The 18,717-nt window shown below is 39.4% G+C and overlaps 1 protein-coding gene across 1 annotated transcript; it reads right to left on the reverse strand.

Moving 5' to 3' along the window:
- Positions 1–81: 81 nt before the first annotated feature.
- Positions 82–18,506, reverse strand: TVAGG3_0859980 (Second domain of FERM family; the record flags this gene model as incomplete). The annotated part of the gene is made up of 1 exon (XM_001314951.2): positions 1,020–18,506. One exon carries the CDS (start codon positions 18,504–18,506, stop codon positions 1,020–1,022), a length of 17,487 nt encoding a protein of 5,828 aa, XP_001314986.1.
- Positions 18,507–18,717: the final 211 nt, after the last annotated feature.

The following is an 18,717-nucleotide window of genomic DNA, read 5'->3' on the forward strand; positions in this document are numbered from 1 at the left end:
TCAAAAAACGTGTTTAATTCAAATTTGGCGGGCTTTTGGTCGTAGATTAATTTAACTAATATGAATTTGGATTGTGCTTTCCTTATTGATGTAATGATATTTTCACTAATAAAAAATGAAATATACACAAGAAAAAAATTATTCAAAAATTATCATTGCATTTTATTTGAAGAAATTTTGAAAACACATCATACACATACTATAAATGAATATTATCATCTTAATTTTAATAAATTTCATTTACTTGGAAAAATGCAAGATCATCTTGTACTTACTCTTCGATTTATTCCATGTAACTTCGCAGATAATAATGGCGCACTTACCTCTATTTTGGATTTTTATAGTTTCCCTCAAAACACATTCTATGGACTTACGCTCGTATCGCGTTAAAAAATGTCGTTAAAATTGCCCACACGCCCCTTTACAATTCTGAAATTTTTCCCTTTATTTGTCAGCTTAAGATCGTAATTTTAATGGTTTATCTATGGTAATCATTTTCTGCCTTTCAAATCAAAATTTCATTAATAATATTGATCTGAATTGATTTCTCCAAATATTCAACGATCTCTGTAGTCTTTTCATAGCAGCCATTTATTCAGACGATATACTATAAGCTATTATCATCAAGATAAAGTCAATATATATTATGGACTCCTTGAAAGAATAAAATGATCTTCCAATTTTTTTTTAATTATTATCCTTCTTCATCATCGATATATTCAACATTGTTGCATTATCCAATGTTTCAAATTAATATCCAGTGAAATACAATGAAATTTTCAAACTCATAGATTAGTGATTAGATAATAATTGTGAAAAAAAAATAGAATAAGTTCTACTGATCAGCAACATGTCAAGGAGGTTATATACTTCCACTAAGCATTAACCAACAAAATAAAGTATAGACAACTTTTCTTCTCTTTGTACAAATAAGTATATTCCCAAAAATGTATAAATTAAAATAAAAACGAATGCACTTTAATCTTTTATGAATAAGATAAAATTAATAAAAATAAAACTTAATTCATAGCTTGAAGCTTCTTTTCTGATCTTTCTAAGATGATTCTAGCCTTGATAACTCTTGACTCTAACTCTAATCTCTTCATTAAGTTTGTCTTTGGTAAAACAAGTGCCTTTCCAAGTACTTTTCCGCCTTGTCCAATAACAGTTTGACTTGTTGCCTGAGCTCTTTGCTTCTTTGTCTCCAAAGCTTGTTCAGATGTTCTAGCGATACCTGCGCATGCCTGTCCGAATGTTCCGACTAAGTCAATGAGCTTCTTCGCGTCATTGTTCTTTGTATCAGTATCCTTCATGAACTGTTGTGCAATTTCGGACAATTTGCGCATTGCCTGTGATGTAATTGTTTCTGGTTCATCTACGCCTTCCATGACCTTCTTGATCGATTCGTTCGTCTGGCTCAGTTGTTCAGAGATCTGGTTGACCAAAGGAAGAACGCTATCGATGTTTCTGATTGCGCCGTCGTGATCCTTTGAGAACAACAAGATTGTGAGCAAAGTCTGGGAAATACCCTGTGAAGGCTTGATCATGGAGTTGCATAACTCTGTTGCCAAGCTTGGTGGCATTGAGGAAACAGAATTCTGCAATGCGTCGATCTGTGCCTTGGTTGTTTGCAATGGGTTGATGACTGCTGTGTATTTAGCGACAGTTGCAGCGTACTGGCGTTGTTCTTCCTCTTCCTTCTTGAGAGCGGAACGTGCTGTTGTTGTTGCAATTGCGATCGATGATCTGATTTCTTGTCGGCTCTTCTGCGAGACGATGTCGAATTCACCCTTGAGAAGGAACTTGTCTCTCAAGGAATTGATCAACTGATCGAAGTTGTCGCTGATTATTGATGCGCAGTTCGTCATTGTTCTTTGTGCATCCAAGTTAAGAACAGTTACTGAAGCAGCCAACAATGATTGTGTTACTTCTTTAACAGCATCATAAACTGGCTTGATTGCTTCGACTAAAACTAAATTCTTAACGTGAGAATCTTGCAAAGTCTTGTAGAACTTGTTTTCTGCATCGGAATACTTCTGAACACTTTGTTCAAACTTAGGAATTGCCTGTGCAGAAGTCATTCCTGTTGTATCTGGAATTGGAGGTAACTGGAATCCCTTTGGAAGCTTCTCCGCGTTCTCCATATCTGGAACTCTGATGTCTCTGTCTGTCAATCTATCCAACTGAACAATTGTGTGGTTCATGTTCTCGAAGATGTTGATCAGTTGTGTAGTGACTTTTTCGAGTGGAGGAGCCTTTGTAACATTGATGACCTTGTTGAACTCGTTGAAAACAGAGAACAACTGCTCGAATTCCTTCGAGAAGTCGTTTCCTGCTGTTGGATCAGTGTTGACTTGGACCAAACTAGCATAAGCATCATGTAACTGTATTGTTGCTGATTCGAGTCTTGGCTTCTCTATGCTCATGATTGAAGCGAATGACTCAGGAATCTTTGATGTAGCGCTTGCAGAAACAGTTGTAATGATGTTTCTTGTAGAGTTTGCGAGACTCTTGATGAAGTCCAATCTGACTTGTTCGAGTTTAGTTGTTGGAGCTTGTGGCTTGGAAATATCTTGTTCGTCGATCATGTCTTCAAGAGAAGCGATCATTCTGTTGAATGATCTTGTTGCTCTCTTGATTTGTGTGCTTGAAACAGATGATGACTTTCCGATTTCGATGATGGAATGGAGAGCACCCATTGAGCTGTTAATCATGTGGATGTAGTCAGTGTAGACTGGTGCTGAGTTGCAGTTGGCGAGTTCTATTCCTCTGAACATCGCTGCCTGTGAATCTGCAACAGACTTGATGATTTCGGAGATGAGATCTTGCTCGCGGACATTGTCTCTTGAGTTGACAGCGGAAATAAGATTGATTGTGGACTGGTCAAGGTTCTTTCTCGCGTCAGTGAAGATTTGCTCAATCATGACTGGATTCTGCAATCCGTCGATAACTTGGAATGGATTTGGTGTCTGGCTCTGGATCAAATCAATTGTCTTCTTCTCGGAATCTTTAAGTGCTGGCAAAATGTTCTTGTCTGCACCAACTCCTGAGATGTAGTAACTGTTGATTGCATCTTCGATCTGGGAAATGTTAACAAGCTGTGCATCGATGATTGGATCTTCTTTCTTCATTGCAATTGCAGCTGTCTTCAAAGCCTTGAATTCGATGATTTCTGCGTGTAACTTTGAGATGTCGTTTGCTTTGAGTGCTGCAACAATCTTTGCGCAGTTTGTGACTGGCTTGAACTCGAAGTTGACATTCTGTGGCTGTACTAAAGCAGCAGCCAAGTTCTTTGAGATCTGCATTAAGTAAGAACACATCTGTCTGTATCTGCCGAGTTTATGTGGATCATTCAAGTCGTAAGCATTCATCTGGATCTCGTTAACTGTCTGCAAAATGATTGTTGGATCTGGGATGATGACGGATTTAACTGCAGGATCAGAGATTGATGAAGAAACTCTGGAAAGAGATGCAACTAATTGTGGTGTCAAGTCTGCCAATTGTTGTACTAAGATATCTCTGTCCATCTGTGAAATTGGAGTCATTAATTTGTTCAAGATATTGATTGCTTCGACATTTGATGAACTGAAGATATTCGAGCACTCTGAAATTGGCAATGTAGAGAACTGAGCCAACAAAGGCAACAATCCTGCAGCTGTTTGTGCAGCATTGGCTGTAGCCATGAGTTCTGTCTTTGGCTTGTTCGTGAGGATGGAAGAGATTGAGACAGGAACAGTTGTTGTGTTGTACATGTCAGCAAACAATGAATTGAAGTCATTTAAGTTGGAGAATGCTGTAACAACAGTTTGTTCTGGTTTGACAATGGAAACCAAGTTGTTGATAACGCATAATCTGTTCAACTGATCTTGGTCGTTTCCTGCAGCCAAAGGAACAATTCTTGATGCTGTTGCCTGTGTGGAAACTAATGATTTGACTTCGCACTGGAGTTGAACTAATTGTTCAGGACTGATGTTGATCTTCATTGATCCTTGTTGTCTTCCTTGTTCGACCATCTTCGCTAACTGTTCGTTCTTTGTTAACAACTCTTTCTGCAATGAAATTAACTTCGATGTGATGAATGCTCTGTTCTGAGCTTCCTTTGCAGTGGCGCAAACTTTCTCCAAAACATAGGAATTCTGCAATGGCATCTGTGCAATGATGTCCATGTTCTGTTGGAGAATTTGTTGCTGGTACTGGATGAGCTTCATTGCAATTGTTGCGGCTGAAACTTGGTTAGTTTGATCGATGATCTTTGGATCATTCAAATCATTTGGAATGAAATTGATGTCATTTGTGCAAGCGTTCAAGTATTCCGGTGTCTGGAATAATTGAGCTAAATTAGCTAGCATTGACTCAATTCCTGCTTTGTCTGTTTCTGGTGTCTGTGCAATTGTATCAACAACTTGTTGTTCTTGCTGAGAAATTGTGTAAATTTGCTGATACATTGTCTGTTGGAGACCAGAGATCTTCTCCAAGGTAAATACAGATCTTTGCTCAGCTAATAATTGATGGATCTGTTGTGGTGGTTTGACCAATGATTTGGCGTATTCGAATGAAAGCTTGGACAAGTTCGTTGACAATGTTGTAATTGCCAAATCCTTGTATGTCTTGAGTAATTCATCGTTGATTGCGGCGACTTCAGGAAGTACTTCTGCAATTGGGTGCTGTGCAATTCCTTTATGAGGTTCTGCTTGAATCAACAATGATCTGTCAAAGATTCTGGCTTCGGCGCCTTTGGCTTTGACCTTTTGTGCAACTGAATCTAAGTTACTCAATCTCAAGAGATTTGCAATAACAACTGAATATGATTGTACCAACTTCTCATCACTCAATGACTTGATGCGCTGGTCTAGTTCTTCATTCGACTGGTTGGCTAAGTCGTTGAGAACTAAGAGGTTGTTTCTGAGTTCGTTTGCCTCATTAACACCAAATTTAGAGTCATTGAAAACTTCCTGGAGTTTCTCGGATTTAATCTGTTGGTCAATTGATTGAGAATTGGATCTGATCTGAGACAAAATTCTCTCCATGTTGTTTGCTGTGATGCATGAATTCAAAACTTGGATATGCTTTGTGAATTCATCGTAATTAGTTTCATCATCAATTGGATTGACATCAGCTAATTGTTCTGGAGAATTGTACAAGATATCATTGACTTTGTTTGTGACTCTTTCAATGATACCACGTGCTGATTCTTGGAATGAAACTGTTGGAATGTTGTTGAGTTCTTGTCTTGGTAATGTTGTCAATGCACCAGCAAGGAATGCGATGTAACTCTGCTGTGAATCGATGTCTTCTGTCTTCATTTGTGCAATGACTTCTGCGAATTGTTGTGGAGAGTTGCAGTACTCGATTTGTGTCTTCAAAACTGGGCAAAGCTGTTCCAAGAACTGTCCAACAATTGGCTGTGCGACATCGATCTTTTCTATCTTTGCATGCAAGCCAGGTGTTGCAGCATCGTGAGCGTTTTGGACTGTCATCAGTGCTTGTGCGAGCTGGACTCTTTCCATCAAATCATTAATGAATTCCTGTGATTTGTGGAGAGATGCGATATCAATCAAAGAAGTGTTGTTTTCTTCACCACTTTCCTTGAGATTGTTCTGAACTTTGATGTTTGCTGCCTTGAGGATTTCGATTGGAGTTGTTCCGACATTGCTGTCATTGATGATGTCATAGACTTCATCGGATGTCAACATGTTGATTGTTTGTGTGATTAATCTCTGTTGGTTAATCATCTGTGCTGGAGTGAATGTTCTTGTGTAAGCAGCCAAGTTCTCCTGGCTGTCTGACAAAGCAATTTGTCTCAGGATTTGTTGCTGTGCTTCGATGATTTGGCCTGCATCTAATGGAGAACGGAAGAGTTGTTGTCCTTCTGGAGTATTGACGAAACGGCAAAGTTCTGGTGTTTGCGAGATCATGTGCTGAGAAACAGCTTGAAGAGATTCAAGGAGATTGACTAATGACAAATCTTTCATCATTGCGGAATTGATATCTGAAACTGTTCTGATCTTTAATTCTGATGGAGATGTTGCTTGTTTATGAGCTGTTGCTTCAAGCAAACTGAGTTTAGTTGCAGATAATCCCTGATCTGATGTAACAATCTGTGCATCAATTGTTTCATTTGTTAATCCTTCGATTGCAAACTTAAGAACATGCTGTTGTGCTAATACTTGTGATGGTGTCAAACGAGACAATGCTTCTTCAATTGCTTGTGAATTGTCAACCTTTGATAATAGATCTTGGATTGACATAATAGAATCAGTGATTTGATCTGGAGTAAATGCAGAATATGACTTGTTGGACAATTGTTTGACGACATCTGGGAATTCTGATAATTCCTTCTGTCTCAAAGCTTCCAATCTCTGTTGTATCATCAACTGTGTGTTGGATGATGACAACTTCGGCTGCTGGAGAATTGGAACTGCTGCTGCATAAACAGGTCCGTATTGTACAGACTGAATAACTGCAGGAGCAATGATGTGTGGATCCAAAGAAGTGATAGAAAGTGTTGGATTCAATGAAACAGACAAACTTGATGCGGAAAGAGCAGCTTGTGTTGCTTGTTTCTTAACGAAATCTTTGACGTTTGTCGAGGCTTGGTAATTGTTTGCTCTTGCAGCCTTGAGAGTCTTCATCTTCTCCTTGAGTCCTTGCATCAATTGATTGGATTGAAGAGCTAAGTTGTAGCAGGACTGGTCAGTAATTGATGAAAGATAAAGTTCTGTGTTGACATCCTTGATTTGAATGTTTGCATCTTGTGAATTGAAGTCGATTTCCTGTTGTTTAGTGATCATTTCAACTAAATCACATAACAAAATAGAGAGTTCTGTTAAATCTGATGCTGTTGTCTGTGTCATTCCAGCATGTGATTTAGCAGTGATTTCTTCAATCTTGCTTGTAACTTTAGTGATCTTTTCTTTGGATACTGGATCACTGTATCCAAATTGTTCTGCAATGGAATTCGTCATTTCGACTTCTTGTATCAAATCACATGTTGAAGCAAGAAGTGTTGCAGCTTGTTCTGGGTTCTGTTGTGCTTCTTGTTTCACGTGTTCAAATGTCTTTGAAGCGAGAATCAAAGAAGCCAAAAGATGGTTCAAAGTATCAGCTTTGTCGTTGAAAGTCAATGGATTTGCGTATAATTCAATCAAATTCTTGAATGGATCGAGTTTCTCAACTGATTCTCTTACATCCTTCTCTTCTTGCTTCTTCTTGTAGTTAATGTGATTATAAACATTGGCCAAGAAGTGCTGGTAGATCCTGCAAACCTGAGCCAAATCTCTGCGGCCAACATTTGTTTGTCTGTTTACATTCTTCAAATATGGAGTTACTTGGTGTAAGAAGTCCATAACTTGTGGAGTAGTAAGCTGTGGATGATCAATATTGATTCTATCCAATGTGTAAGCGATTCTCTCCAAGTTATTCAAGAGAATTGAAGCGAAGGAATTGTCTACTTCATGTAATGTGTTGTTGAAGAAAACTAATGATTCTTCCAATGGCTGGACGATGCCTTTGACAATTTCATTGTCTTTGAGGGCTTGGATGAGTAAAGCGATGTCTGATCTGTTGTTGTGGAGCTGTTCGATGTTGAGAATTGCTGCTGGTAATGTTCTGCACTCAACTAACAATTTGGCATCGGAATCCTTAAGAGAAGACAAAGCTTTGGTTTCGTAGTATTGTACTTCAGGACCAAACTTCCTTGCGTTGTCTCTGATTTGGTCTTGTAAGTACTTCATTGCCTTGTTCATCTTAAGTAATGTTTGTGCAGCGGAAACAGTTGCAGAAACAGCGATTTGTGTCTGTGTTTCTGTCTTGTTTTCGTAGCTGTTGTCAACATTTGTAATCAATCTGCATGAAGGAATAATTGCTGTATTATTCTTTCTTGCCATCAATGGAATGAGATCTTTGATAGCCAATCTGATTGATTGTGGAACGTTGTTCTGGTGATCATTGATAACTTTAAGGGATTCAGTGATGTTCTGGTATAATTCGCTGTCAATTTCATTGATGTCATTTGTCAAATTGGTATCGAGATGTTCGACTAATGACTTCAATGCTTGTTTGGAAATCAACTGGTCTTTGATTATCAATGATTCTGTCTTAGCCTTTCTCTGTGCTGGTAAAGCAGTGTATGTTTCTGTGGTGTAACCAAGAGATTGCAATGAATCTTCGAGCTCTGAGATGTTGTTTATCTCGTAAATCTGTGGTAAAACTGCACAGATTGAGCCGTAGATGTCGTCGCAAGCCTGTTGTACGCGGCGTGGTTTGAGTGTTGGTAATTCTCTGAGTTGTTGTTGAACCATGTTTTGGATGATTCTGATCGAACTTGAAAGGAGCAAATTCGACTGAATTGCTGGATTGGATTGTACTTTTGTGATTGCAGCATCGACTTGTTGAAGTTGTGGCATGACTTGGGAGATGAATTCCTGTGATTTCGCGTTGTTCATGTGTGGAACAGAAATCATCTTGTAGATGGAATTCGAGAAGTCATTGAAGCCCTTGAAAGCAACAGTCAATGCATCGGAATCAGCTAATGGCTGAAGAAGTTCGCAGGCAGAGATAATTCCTGGTGTTGCGTTGTGAATTGACACCAATTTCTCTGATAATTGTTTTTCGCCAATTCTTTTGAGATTGTCGTAATCAATGTACTCGAAACTCTTTCTCATCTGGTTCAAGAGGTTGAGAGAATTGGCTGATTCTTGGATCTGTGGAAGATTTGCGAACTGATCCAAGATAAGGCGAATTCTTGAAGCGTAATCTTGTAACAATGGAACGCAATCATCGATTTCTGTGTCTTCTGTGATTCTTGGAAGTTTCGTCTTGTTGAGTTCGATCTTCTTTGAACGTGGTAAGTTACGGATCAAAGCAATTGATGCTAAAGCACTCGTGTTGAATGCACTCATTGATGCTCCTAATTCTTCTGATTGTTCCTTAGTCAAAACTTGTTTAACTTTAAGTGGAATGACAACCAACTTTCTCTGAGCAACCAACAAACCTGCTTTATCACTCATTGCCAATGATTTGTTGTATGTTGATTCGACAGCGTGAACATTGAGTTTGTCAGCAGCATTTGTGAGTGATTTAGACCAGTCTTCCAAGATCTCAATGATTGCCTTGTTCTCCTTGACATTGTCAGCCTTCTTCAACTTCTTAATGAGGTGGTTCAACGACTTGATCTTTGGAGATGTATCCTTGAGTTGCTTCTTGATGTCATCGAATGTAACAACAACTTCTGATTGTGATTGAACATCAACTTCAGGCTGCATCTGCTCCAACAAGGCGACAATTGATGGGATTGATTTGTCAGAGTTTGGAGTGTTTGCATATGTTGGCAATTGCATTGCAACTTTGTGCAAATTGTTGGATCTAGCCTTGATATCTTTGACGATCTCGTACAAATCAGGTGTTGGATTGTTCATCATCTGCTGGACTTGCTGGTACTGCTGGTAGAATGTGTTGTAGTAATTTGATGCAGCGTTGTATAAATCTGGATTAGAAACAACTTCAGGTAATCCTGCGTAATATGTTGTAACGTGGATGATGTTTGTCAACGCATCAATAACCTTCTGGACATCTTCCGGAGTAACTTTGCTGAGTAATTCTGGTTTGGATTGTGATTTCATGGATAACTCTGGAAGTTTGTCAACTTGTGCATTATTTAATGCGTGTAAAACATTGGAATAACTTGAAATTGTTTCATCAGTTAACTGATCAACTTTAACATTTTGTGCAACATCAGCAACTCTGTGTGCCAAGACTTGGATTTCCTTCATTGTTGCCAAGTTCCTTACGATTGCATCTCTGCAAGCATCTTGAGCGCTCTTTGAATATGGATTTTGAACAATGTCATTTCTGACATCATTTATGTCCAAATATGTCTTTTGTGACATTTCAATTGACTTTGCGCAACGGAATGACAATTCTGGATCTTCACAAACGGCTGGTAACTTCGAGATCGCTGTTAATTCATTGATCAAATTAGCAACAGCGTAATTTGATTCCTGAGTCTTGAGAACGTAATCGCAAAGTGCCAAGTTCTCACCTTCAGCGATTGGATCATTGATTGCCTTGTAGATGTTGAGATCTAATCTCTCCATAATCACAGGGATGTTTGCATCTCTTGTGATGCCTGCAACTCTTGAGATGGATGAGTTAATTTCTGGGAGCTCGGCCTTCAACTGCAAAATCAATGATTGTGCCTTAGAAACAGCGTTTTGATCAACAGTGTTTGCCATGAGAGCGCTCTGTTGCTGGGCCAAGTTGTACTGGTAGTCCTTGAGTTTGTTGATGATTTCCATGTTGTTTTCTCCAATCTGATCGATTGTTTGGCGGTTCAATCTGCCAACGAAGTTCAACAAATAGTTGATATCATCATTAACTTTGGCAACAGAGATAGGAGTGATATTTCTTGTTGAAATATAATCCAATTGATTGGCAACTAATTTCTGGATGTCCATGAGTTTCATCAAGACTGGTTGATGCTCTCCACCGAATGGTAACTTCTGCAATTGTATCAAAGCATCTTTAATTGCTTCGTTTGTTCTGTGGAGATGAGCAATTGATTCTAATCTCGCTGCTTCGCTTGTTGGCATGTTGTTCAACTGTGATAGAACTTTCTTCAGTTCATCAATAGCATCGTAAGCGGATTTAACCATTGCCTTTGCATCGTCTGTAAGAGAATTGATCTTGTTGTTAGGAAGATCATCTAACTGCCTGATCAAGTCTGGGATATTTGCATCGTTACCCATAACAATGAGTGTATCTCTCTTCTGGATTTCTGATGATTGCTGTGTCTGTTCTTTGATCATTGCGTGTGTTGCAGCCAGCAATTGCTTGAACTTGCTGTGTGCTTCACCGAGATCTTCGATTGAAACACCATCTTGTTTGAGTGTATCCAAAATGGCACCGACTTCAGCAAGTTCTGCAGAAGCAGTCTGGAACTGTGGAACCAAGTGAGGAGTGATCATTGTGACATTCTTCTGTTCAGCCAATGTTGAAGCTAATCTTGTTAATGTCGATGATGTATTCCTCAACTTCGCCTGGATCTCGAATGTATCGATGTTATGTGCTTTGAGATGAGCAGCGTGTTTGAGCAATGTATCAGCGATGAGTTCTTGTTCATCTGATATTCCAATGAGACCTTTGGAGATCTCTGGCATTTCTCTCTTGATGAGATTTGGCGTCTGGTTGATCTGATCTTTGATAGTGACTTTGAAGTTCTCGAAAACGAAATCAGAAGTTGATCTAGCGACAGGAATTGCCTGCAAAGCAGTGACTAACTGTGCATGGATCTGTTCTGCGAATGGGCTGAGTTCTTGGTCGTTTTGGAGGATGCTCTGTGTTGTATCGCAAAGAGCATCGATGTTGGATCTGATGTTCAAGAACCTGTCACGTAAATCATCGTTGTCGCATTCCTGGACGAATGTGTTGATTGCATCGTTGAGAGTTGCAAATTGCTGGAAGAGCTGGTTTGGATTGAGATTCTCGATTTCTTCTGTTGGAATATCGAGTTGAACTTGCAACATGTCGAGCAATCTTCCTGTTCTCTGGTGTTGCAAACCATCTGTGTTCGCACGCCATTCAAGATCCTCATCAACGATATCTGTTGTTGCATCTGCGAAATTAACTTCTTGTTCATTAATTTCTTTCTTCTCGAAGGAGATTCCCATGTCATCAATGACGACATCGTCATCATCGCGATGGAATAATGTGTCATTTACGCCAAGATCCAAATCCAAAGATGTGATCTGATCGAAATCGTGCTGGAAGTAATCGATATCGAAATCTTCTTCAACAACAACTTCTCTCTTGAAGTTGAGACCTTGGTTGTAATCAATGATTGTACCGATGTTTGGCATATCAAAGATTTCAAGCAAGTTGGAAATGTATGATGCAATAACTGCAATATCCTTTGAATGGACTTCAACGGAATAAGAGTTTCCTTGGAAATCACTGTACTGGAAGACAATGACCATTTGATCATTGACAGCGAGAATGTCACTGCATACTGAATTATTTGTACTATCAATTACTAACCAATCAGCCAAGAATGGATAGAAGATTTCACCAACAATGAATGCTTGGTTATTGATGAGCAAAATAGAACGTGGTGATAATGAAATACGGCCAGGCTGGAATTCGATTGTATCTCCTTCCATGTTATCATCTCTGAACAAGAAATCGATATCATAAACTTCTTCACCGTAGCCAGGCATCATCATGATTGAATTGATGTATGTTCTTGCAGCCTTAGACTTTTCAAGAGGTGGTTGAACTGTCAATGCCTTTGAGAACTTCTGAGCAAGGTTGTTCTCGACAACAATGGCTTGTGGGAAGAGCAACTGGATCTGTTCTGGCTTGGCATTGACCATCTTTTCGAGAACTTTAGCTTGATCACTTGCTTCAGCGTAAAGAGACAAAATGGCCAATTCAATTGCTTTCTCAACATTCAAGACGAGTTTTCCTGAAAGGACGAAGTTCTTTGAATCCTTGTAAATGGAGAACAAAGAAAGGTTATCATCGAACATCTCTTGTGTGAAGACGAAGAATCTTCTACGCAATGTGAGGTTGCTGTAATATCTCGTCTGAATTGGAAGAGAGAATGAGAAATTGAGTGGATGTAATTTGTTGTCTTCTGTTGTGTTGTAGAATGTGAAGCCAAGATGTGATCCTTGCTTGAAGTACTCGTTTGTAATTTGTGTCTGTTCGATAATGTTCTGTGTGATATCGAGATCGAATTTGTGAACTAATCCATGTTCATTTGCTACTGTGATTTGTGGAATCTTCTGCAACAAAAGGATGAGATCTTGTGGATCAGGACTGAACTCTTGGAGTTTCTGATATGGTTTGAACCAGCTGAACTCCATGTTCTTGTCTCTGTAAAGCAAACACCACTTGTCATTTTCAATTGGCAAAACATAGTAGAAAAGTGACAAATCAATAATTTTGGAGCCTGTGAAGTTTCTTCCGAACTTGAATTGTGGTGGATTTGGATGGTCCAAACGACGAGTAACGGCGATCTTGATTGGGAAGTCGATCATTCCTGTGATCTTCTTCTTCAAATCTTCGTTTGCGGACTGGAGTCTCTCACGTTGCTTGATGAATGGATTGATGATTTCGATGTATTGTCTCATGACCGAATAGAACGCTGGAGCTTTGTCTGATGTAAGATAGAAGCTTCTAATGCATCCATTTGGCTGAGAAACACGGATTGTGACGTGATCGACCATCAAGAAGTAATCGTGGATGAATGGATAACCGACCTTTTCATTCATCTTGACCGTTTCTTCTGTTCCATCTGGCTTAGTTTTTATGTACTTACCTGAGAAGAAAGCACCATTTGGACCGATCGCAACTTTGATGTCTGCTGGAGTTTTGATCTTTGTATCATCGGAGAGTTGGACATTGAAGATTTCTGAGCCGAAGTTCGGGCAGTTCTTTGCAACTTGGATGTATTTCTTGACAGCAACAATTGGCTTCAATGGGTCGTTTGTCTTAATATATTTCTTAATGTTCTCCATGTTGATTTTCTCGGAGTTAGTTCTCTTCGGGAATAGAGAATTCTGATCAGGAATCTTAATCTTCTGTGGATCTTTCTCTTGTGTTTCTGCATAGATCATGTAGATAGCGAGTTCCTGTGGCTTTGTATCGTTCAATGTTGGAATACCACTCATGATATTCGCCTTGACATCTGGATACAATGATCTGACAACGAAGTCTTGTTGTCTGTCTTCTCTTGTCCATGAGAAGAATCTTCTCTTGAACAAGAAATCATGAGCTTCACCAACTTGTTCTGGAATGGAGTAGAAGAGATCCAATGGAAGCGGTGGTTTGTTTGGACGCTCGATGAAGAGTGTGTAGCCGATGTAGTAATCGACAAACAATCTATCAGCGATGTCTTGAATCAAATCCTTCAATGGCTTCGTGATGTTGATTGTTACTGTGCGAGATGCCTCTCCTTCGAGGTGAACATTGATGTTTACCAATGTCGGGAAGATCTGAAGGAGCATGTAATCGCATGGGAATAATGATTCGAGGACTTGGTCTGGTGCAATCCATCTGTATTCATCATCTGTGAGCTTAAGTAATGGTGAATATTCGATGTCTTCTTCGAGTTTGATGAATTTGCCTGCTCTCTTTAACAAGTTTGCGCCATTTGCTCTCATATCGTATAACTGGATTGGATCTGATTCTTTGACTTTCCAGCCAAAAGATGTTCTCAAAACAACACGTTCCTTTGACATGAGAGGATCGGAGTTTGGATCGTAATCCTTGCATCTTTCGAGCAACAACTTGTTGATCATATCGATGTGCTTCGTGATGAATGATGCAATGATTGATGGATCACTTGCTCTGACAAGGATGTGCTGTGTACTAGTTTCTTTGTCGGATGAATACTTAATCAACAATTCAGTGTCAGTATACTCTGTCTTGATGTAATGTTTGTATTCAGCTTGTGCGAGTTGTTCATTGAGAGTCTTGTGGACAACGAATGTTCTTGAAGGACCAACCATGATTGTTGATGGAATTTCAGCAACACCTTTTTCATCACGCTGGATGTAAGTGCAGTTATGTCTTGTAACACCGAATGTTGGCATGGCTCTGACGATGTTGATGTACTTGATCTTTCCTTCTGTTGTTGATAACTGCTTGTTCTTGTTGACGTAATCAATAATATCATTGCGATTTCTCCTGTGGAAAGACATTCCTTCTGGTAACAATGGTGCAATGTTATCAGGAACACTCTTCGAAGTTGGTTTCTCAACTTCAGCTGTGATACTCATGGCGGCGAGTTCAACAGCTTGTTTGAGTTGCATGTCAACCTTTGCTTCGAGAACTAACTGCTTGACATCATAGTAGAGCTGAAGCAAAGCATCTGGATCTTCGAATTCAGCTTTGTTAATGATGAAGAAGAAGCGGCGGAAGTGTAAATCGCAGATTCTGTTGATTTGTTCTGTGATTGTCTTCCAGTTGTCCAATGTTCTGAGCTTCTTCTTGCCCTGTTTGAACAAAGCGTAGCCAGAGTAGTACTTGAATTTCAACTTTTCTGCAATCAATGGGATGAGTTCTTCGACAGTCTTTGTTGTGACAATTTCGATTGTCTTTCCTCTCTGATCTGATGTGATGAATTTGATCCTCAACTTTGCAGGATGGAGGTAAATAATGCCATCACGATATGGATGAACATCAGAAAGAACCATGTGAGGAAGTAACCATTTGTTAATACCTTTGAAGATCTGTATTAATGTTGCATATTCTTGGTTATGGTCAGTAGCAGTGATTGCAAGAGCTGACTCCAAAACTTGTGGCTGTGGTGTTTCAAGATCGAACCACAAAGCATCTTTAAGTTGTGATTCACCCCAAACACCAACTCTGAGATCGATCATCGGGCCATGGACTCTTCCTTGTTCATCTTTCCAGCCACCGTTGACTTTAAGCAATGTTTCGTGGCTGCGTTCAGCTTCTCTTTCCTTGTTGAGAATCTGCAAATCGTGGTTCAAGTTGATGTTGTATGTCAACAACATATTGATTGTTTCGGAATCTCTGATCTTGAAGAAACCTGTGATTGTATACTTGTGGTACTGGAAAATCAACTTGAAATTGCTCAATGATGATGAATACTGCTTGATGGCACGATATGGAATTCTTTCATAAACTAAGCTTCCTTTTGAATCAAGAATTGTGCATCCGAATGGACCAATTGCAATTGATCCTTTCTTGATGCTTGCTCCTTTTCCGTAGTCATCCTTGTACGATGAGAATTTGTGTTTCTCGACACCGAAATCTGGGAAACCTCTGCAAATACCGATGTATTTCTTTGCTGCGGAAAGTTGTGTCATTGCTCTTGATTCCTTCAAAGCTTCGGCGAATTGGTTCTGGATATTGGCTGGAACGTTGTTTCCTGGTGGCAAAATATCAGCAAGTTCGTATTTGCCTTTGTGGATACCGCGTGTTCCCATTGCATAAAGATATGTAAGACCAAACATAATCATATCTTTTTCTTCGACTTTGAAGCCTTGTTCGTTGCAGTATTTGGAGCATTCAATGACAGTTTGTACAGCACCGGATGTAGCTTGGAGAACTTCACTGGTAAGAACGTAGAATCTTCTCTTGAAGTAAAGTTCATTGTAGTAATCGACTTGTTCAGGGAGAGTTAAACGGAAATCCAGGGGGATGATGTTTTTGTTTGGATCTGGCCACCATAAAGTGTAGCCGAGCATGACTGGTAACCTTGCTTTCTTGAAGAGGTCCTTGGAGATCTCTTCGATTGTCTTGGTTATATCAACTCTGACGGTCTTAACCGAGTCATCTGGATAATGGATTCTGATATTTTTGTTCCTGTCGAGGAGATAGACAACCATACCATCCTGTAATGAGTATGTCTGAAGGATATCGTCGTCTTTAACCCAACGATAAACTGTATCGACGAGATGAATAACGCAAACATGGTTGGGATCCTCTGGAACACCAAGGTACTGCTCGCAGGCCTTGCGAAGAATGGATCCTGAGAATCTTCTGTCGAACTTGAACTCTTTGATCTGCTGATCGCCAAGATCTGTTGTTGCACCAAGGTAAATTGCAGTTTTTTCAGTAATAAGTGTATGGAAATCACCCTTGTTTGCAAACTTACGACCTCTATCTGTGTAAATCTTGTTTGTGATTTCACGATATCTGCAAATAAGTTTGTACATCTGATCGACGTTATCTGATTCGAACTGGTAGAGAGCGTTCTTGCCAGCACATGGAGCGAAACGGATATCAAGAGTATCAACGCATTGGACGTAGATAATTTCAGTATATGAGACACGTTCTTCGATATTTCCGTATCTGTCACGGATCAAAAGACGATATGGATTGACTTCGACGATAACGTTCATGTCAACGTCTTCGCCGTGAATTTTTGTTGTAATATGGCAATCGAAGGATTGAGCGGCAAATCCAGGGATATGTCTAAGTAATCCGATGAAGTTCTTGATGGCGTTGAAGTGGTCTAAGCGACGGCCGTATTTGTCCAGGAATTTTTGGACTGATTCACCTTTTCCGGCGTCTTTTCCTTTCTCGCCGAGCTTCTGTGGCAAGTAAGGAGAGACATCGTCTGGTACATTGGTCATATCACCTTTGTTCGTGGCTACGTAGTTGTAAGCGGCGTATTTAAGAACTTCTTCTTTTTTGAGTTCGAGTTTGCTCTTGTTTGCCAATTCTTTGGCATCTTCGAATGCGTAAATTGCTTGCTGCATTGTTGTAATATCTTCCAATGAGAAGAGGTAGTATTGTCTCATGAAAATAACTTCCTTGAGAACTTTCGTTTGTTCTGGGATAGATTTTTCAATGGACATGTACTTCGGTTGATTTGGATTCTCCATTGAGCACAATGTGAAGCAGTGGTAAGAATCGAGATCTAATGCCTGAGCGATGTCGCCAACCAATTCGCTGACAGGCTTAGTAATATCGAGAGTAATTTTGATTGATTTATAATGCTGAGAATGAACTGTAACCGAAGTGTATCTGTTGAAAAGGTGAATTTCGGTTGATTGTGAAGGATTGTAATCGGAAAGGAACTTTCCTTCTGCGAACCAAACTGGATCACTTCCATTTTCCTGTGTAATGAGAATGGCCATTTCTTCTTCCATGTCCTTTCCCATAGTCATGAAAGCCATTTGCAAGCAGTCTTGCAAGTTGTCGTAAACTCTGTAGATGACTTTAACGGACTTTTCCTTGAAAGCGAAAAATGTGAATAAAGTGACGACTTCTTCGCTGACATCACCTCCACCTTCAGCATCACCAGAGGCAGCACCCCAGCCAAAGTTGGTGTTGAAATCTGCAATTGAGGAGTTAATGTTAAACTCGTATTCGTCATTCATGGTGCCAAGGATTGTAACTTCATCATCATCTATATTCAGAGATTTCGCGATAATCGTGGGTCCAATAGTTTCTGGTTCTTGCATAGCAAAGTTGAAGTTGAAATTGGCAAACATGCCTGTAGCAAATTGTGCGGCGTCGCTGAAATCGTCTGTCTTGTAAAATTGAGCTTGGAGACCTTCCAAGGAAGCGAAAGGTGCAATAATCGAGTCAAACGAAGTAGACATATATGGCATTGAATCGATTGGAGGTGCCTGCAATCCACTATAATCAAACTGAGAAAACTGTTGTTGCTCGACTGGTTGATAAAATTGTGGATCTTGAAATGGCATCTGTTGATTAAAATCGGTGTTCAATGCTTGCATTGGTTGATTGTTGAATTCGGGTTGCGGTGGGGCAACATATTGTAAACCGATAACATTTCCTTGCTCAAGGCCTTGCATTCTAAGCGTTTGAATCATATCAAGCCAGAATGTTGAGCCGTCAGCTTTTTGAACGTATGCATTGCATGTAATATTAGGAGGAATATTTAAATATTGCTTAGCAGTTTGAACTGCTTCATCTCCTGTATAATCTAAATAATATTGGAATGGTTGGTAGTTCTCCGGGGCGTCTTGTGAGACGGTATAGAGAGTTACAACCCCTTCCATATATTTTTACTTGATACTAAAACCGTCACTTTTATTATGTCAGATATTGATCCCATTATTAAAATCAATAAAATGGTAATAAATTAGATATATATATTCATTTGTAAAGTTGACAATTTTGAGACGTATTGAATTATCAAACAAATTTGCAAAAGTAGGATAAATGAAATACTATTATTAAAATCTATTTTCAAAGAATATGAAGTGATTT

This window comes from Trichomonas vaginalis, chromosome VI, assembly GCF_026262505.1.
Source record: "Trichomonas vaginalis G3 chromosome VI, whole genome shotgun sequence".
Classification (NCBI taxonomy): Eukaryota; Parabasalia; order Trichomonadida; family Trichomonadidae; genus Trichomonas; species Trichomonas vaginalis.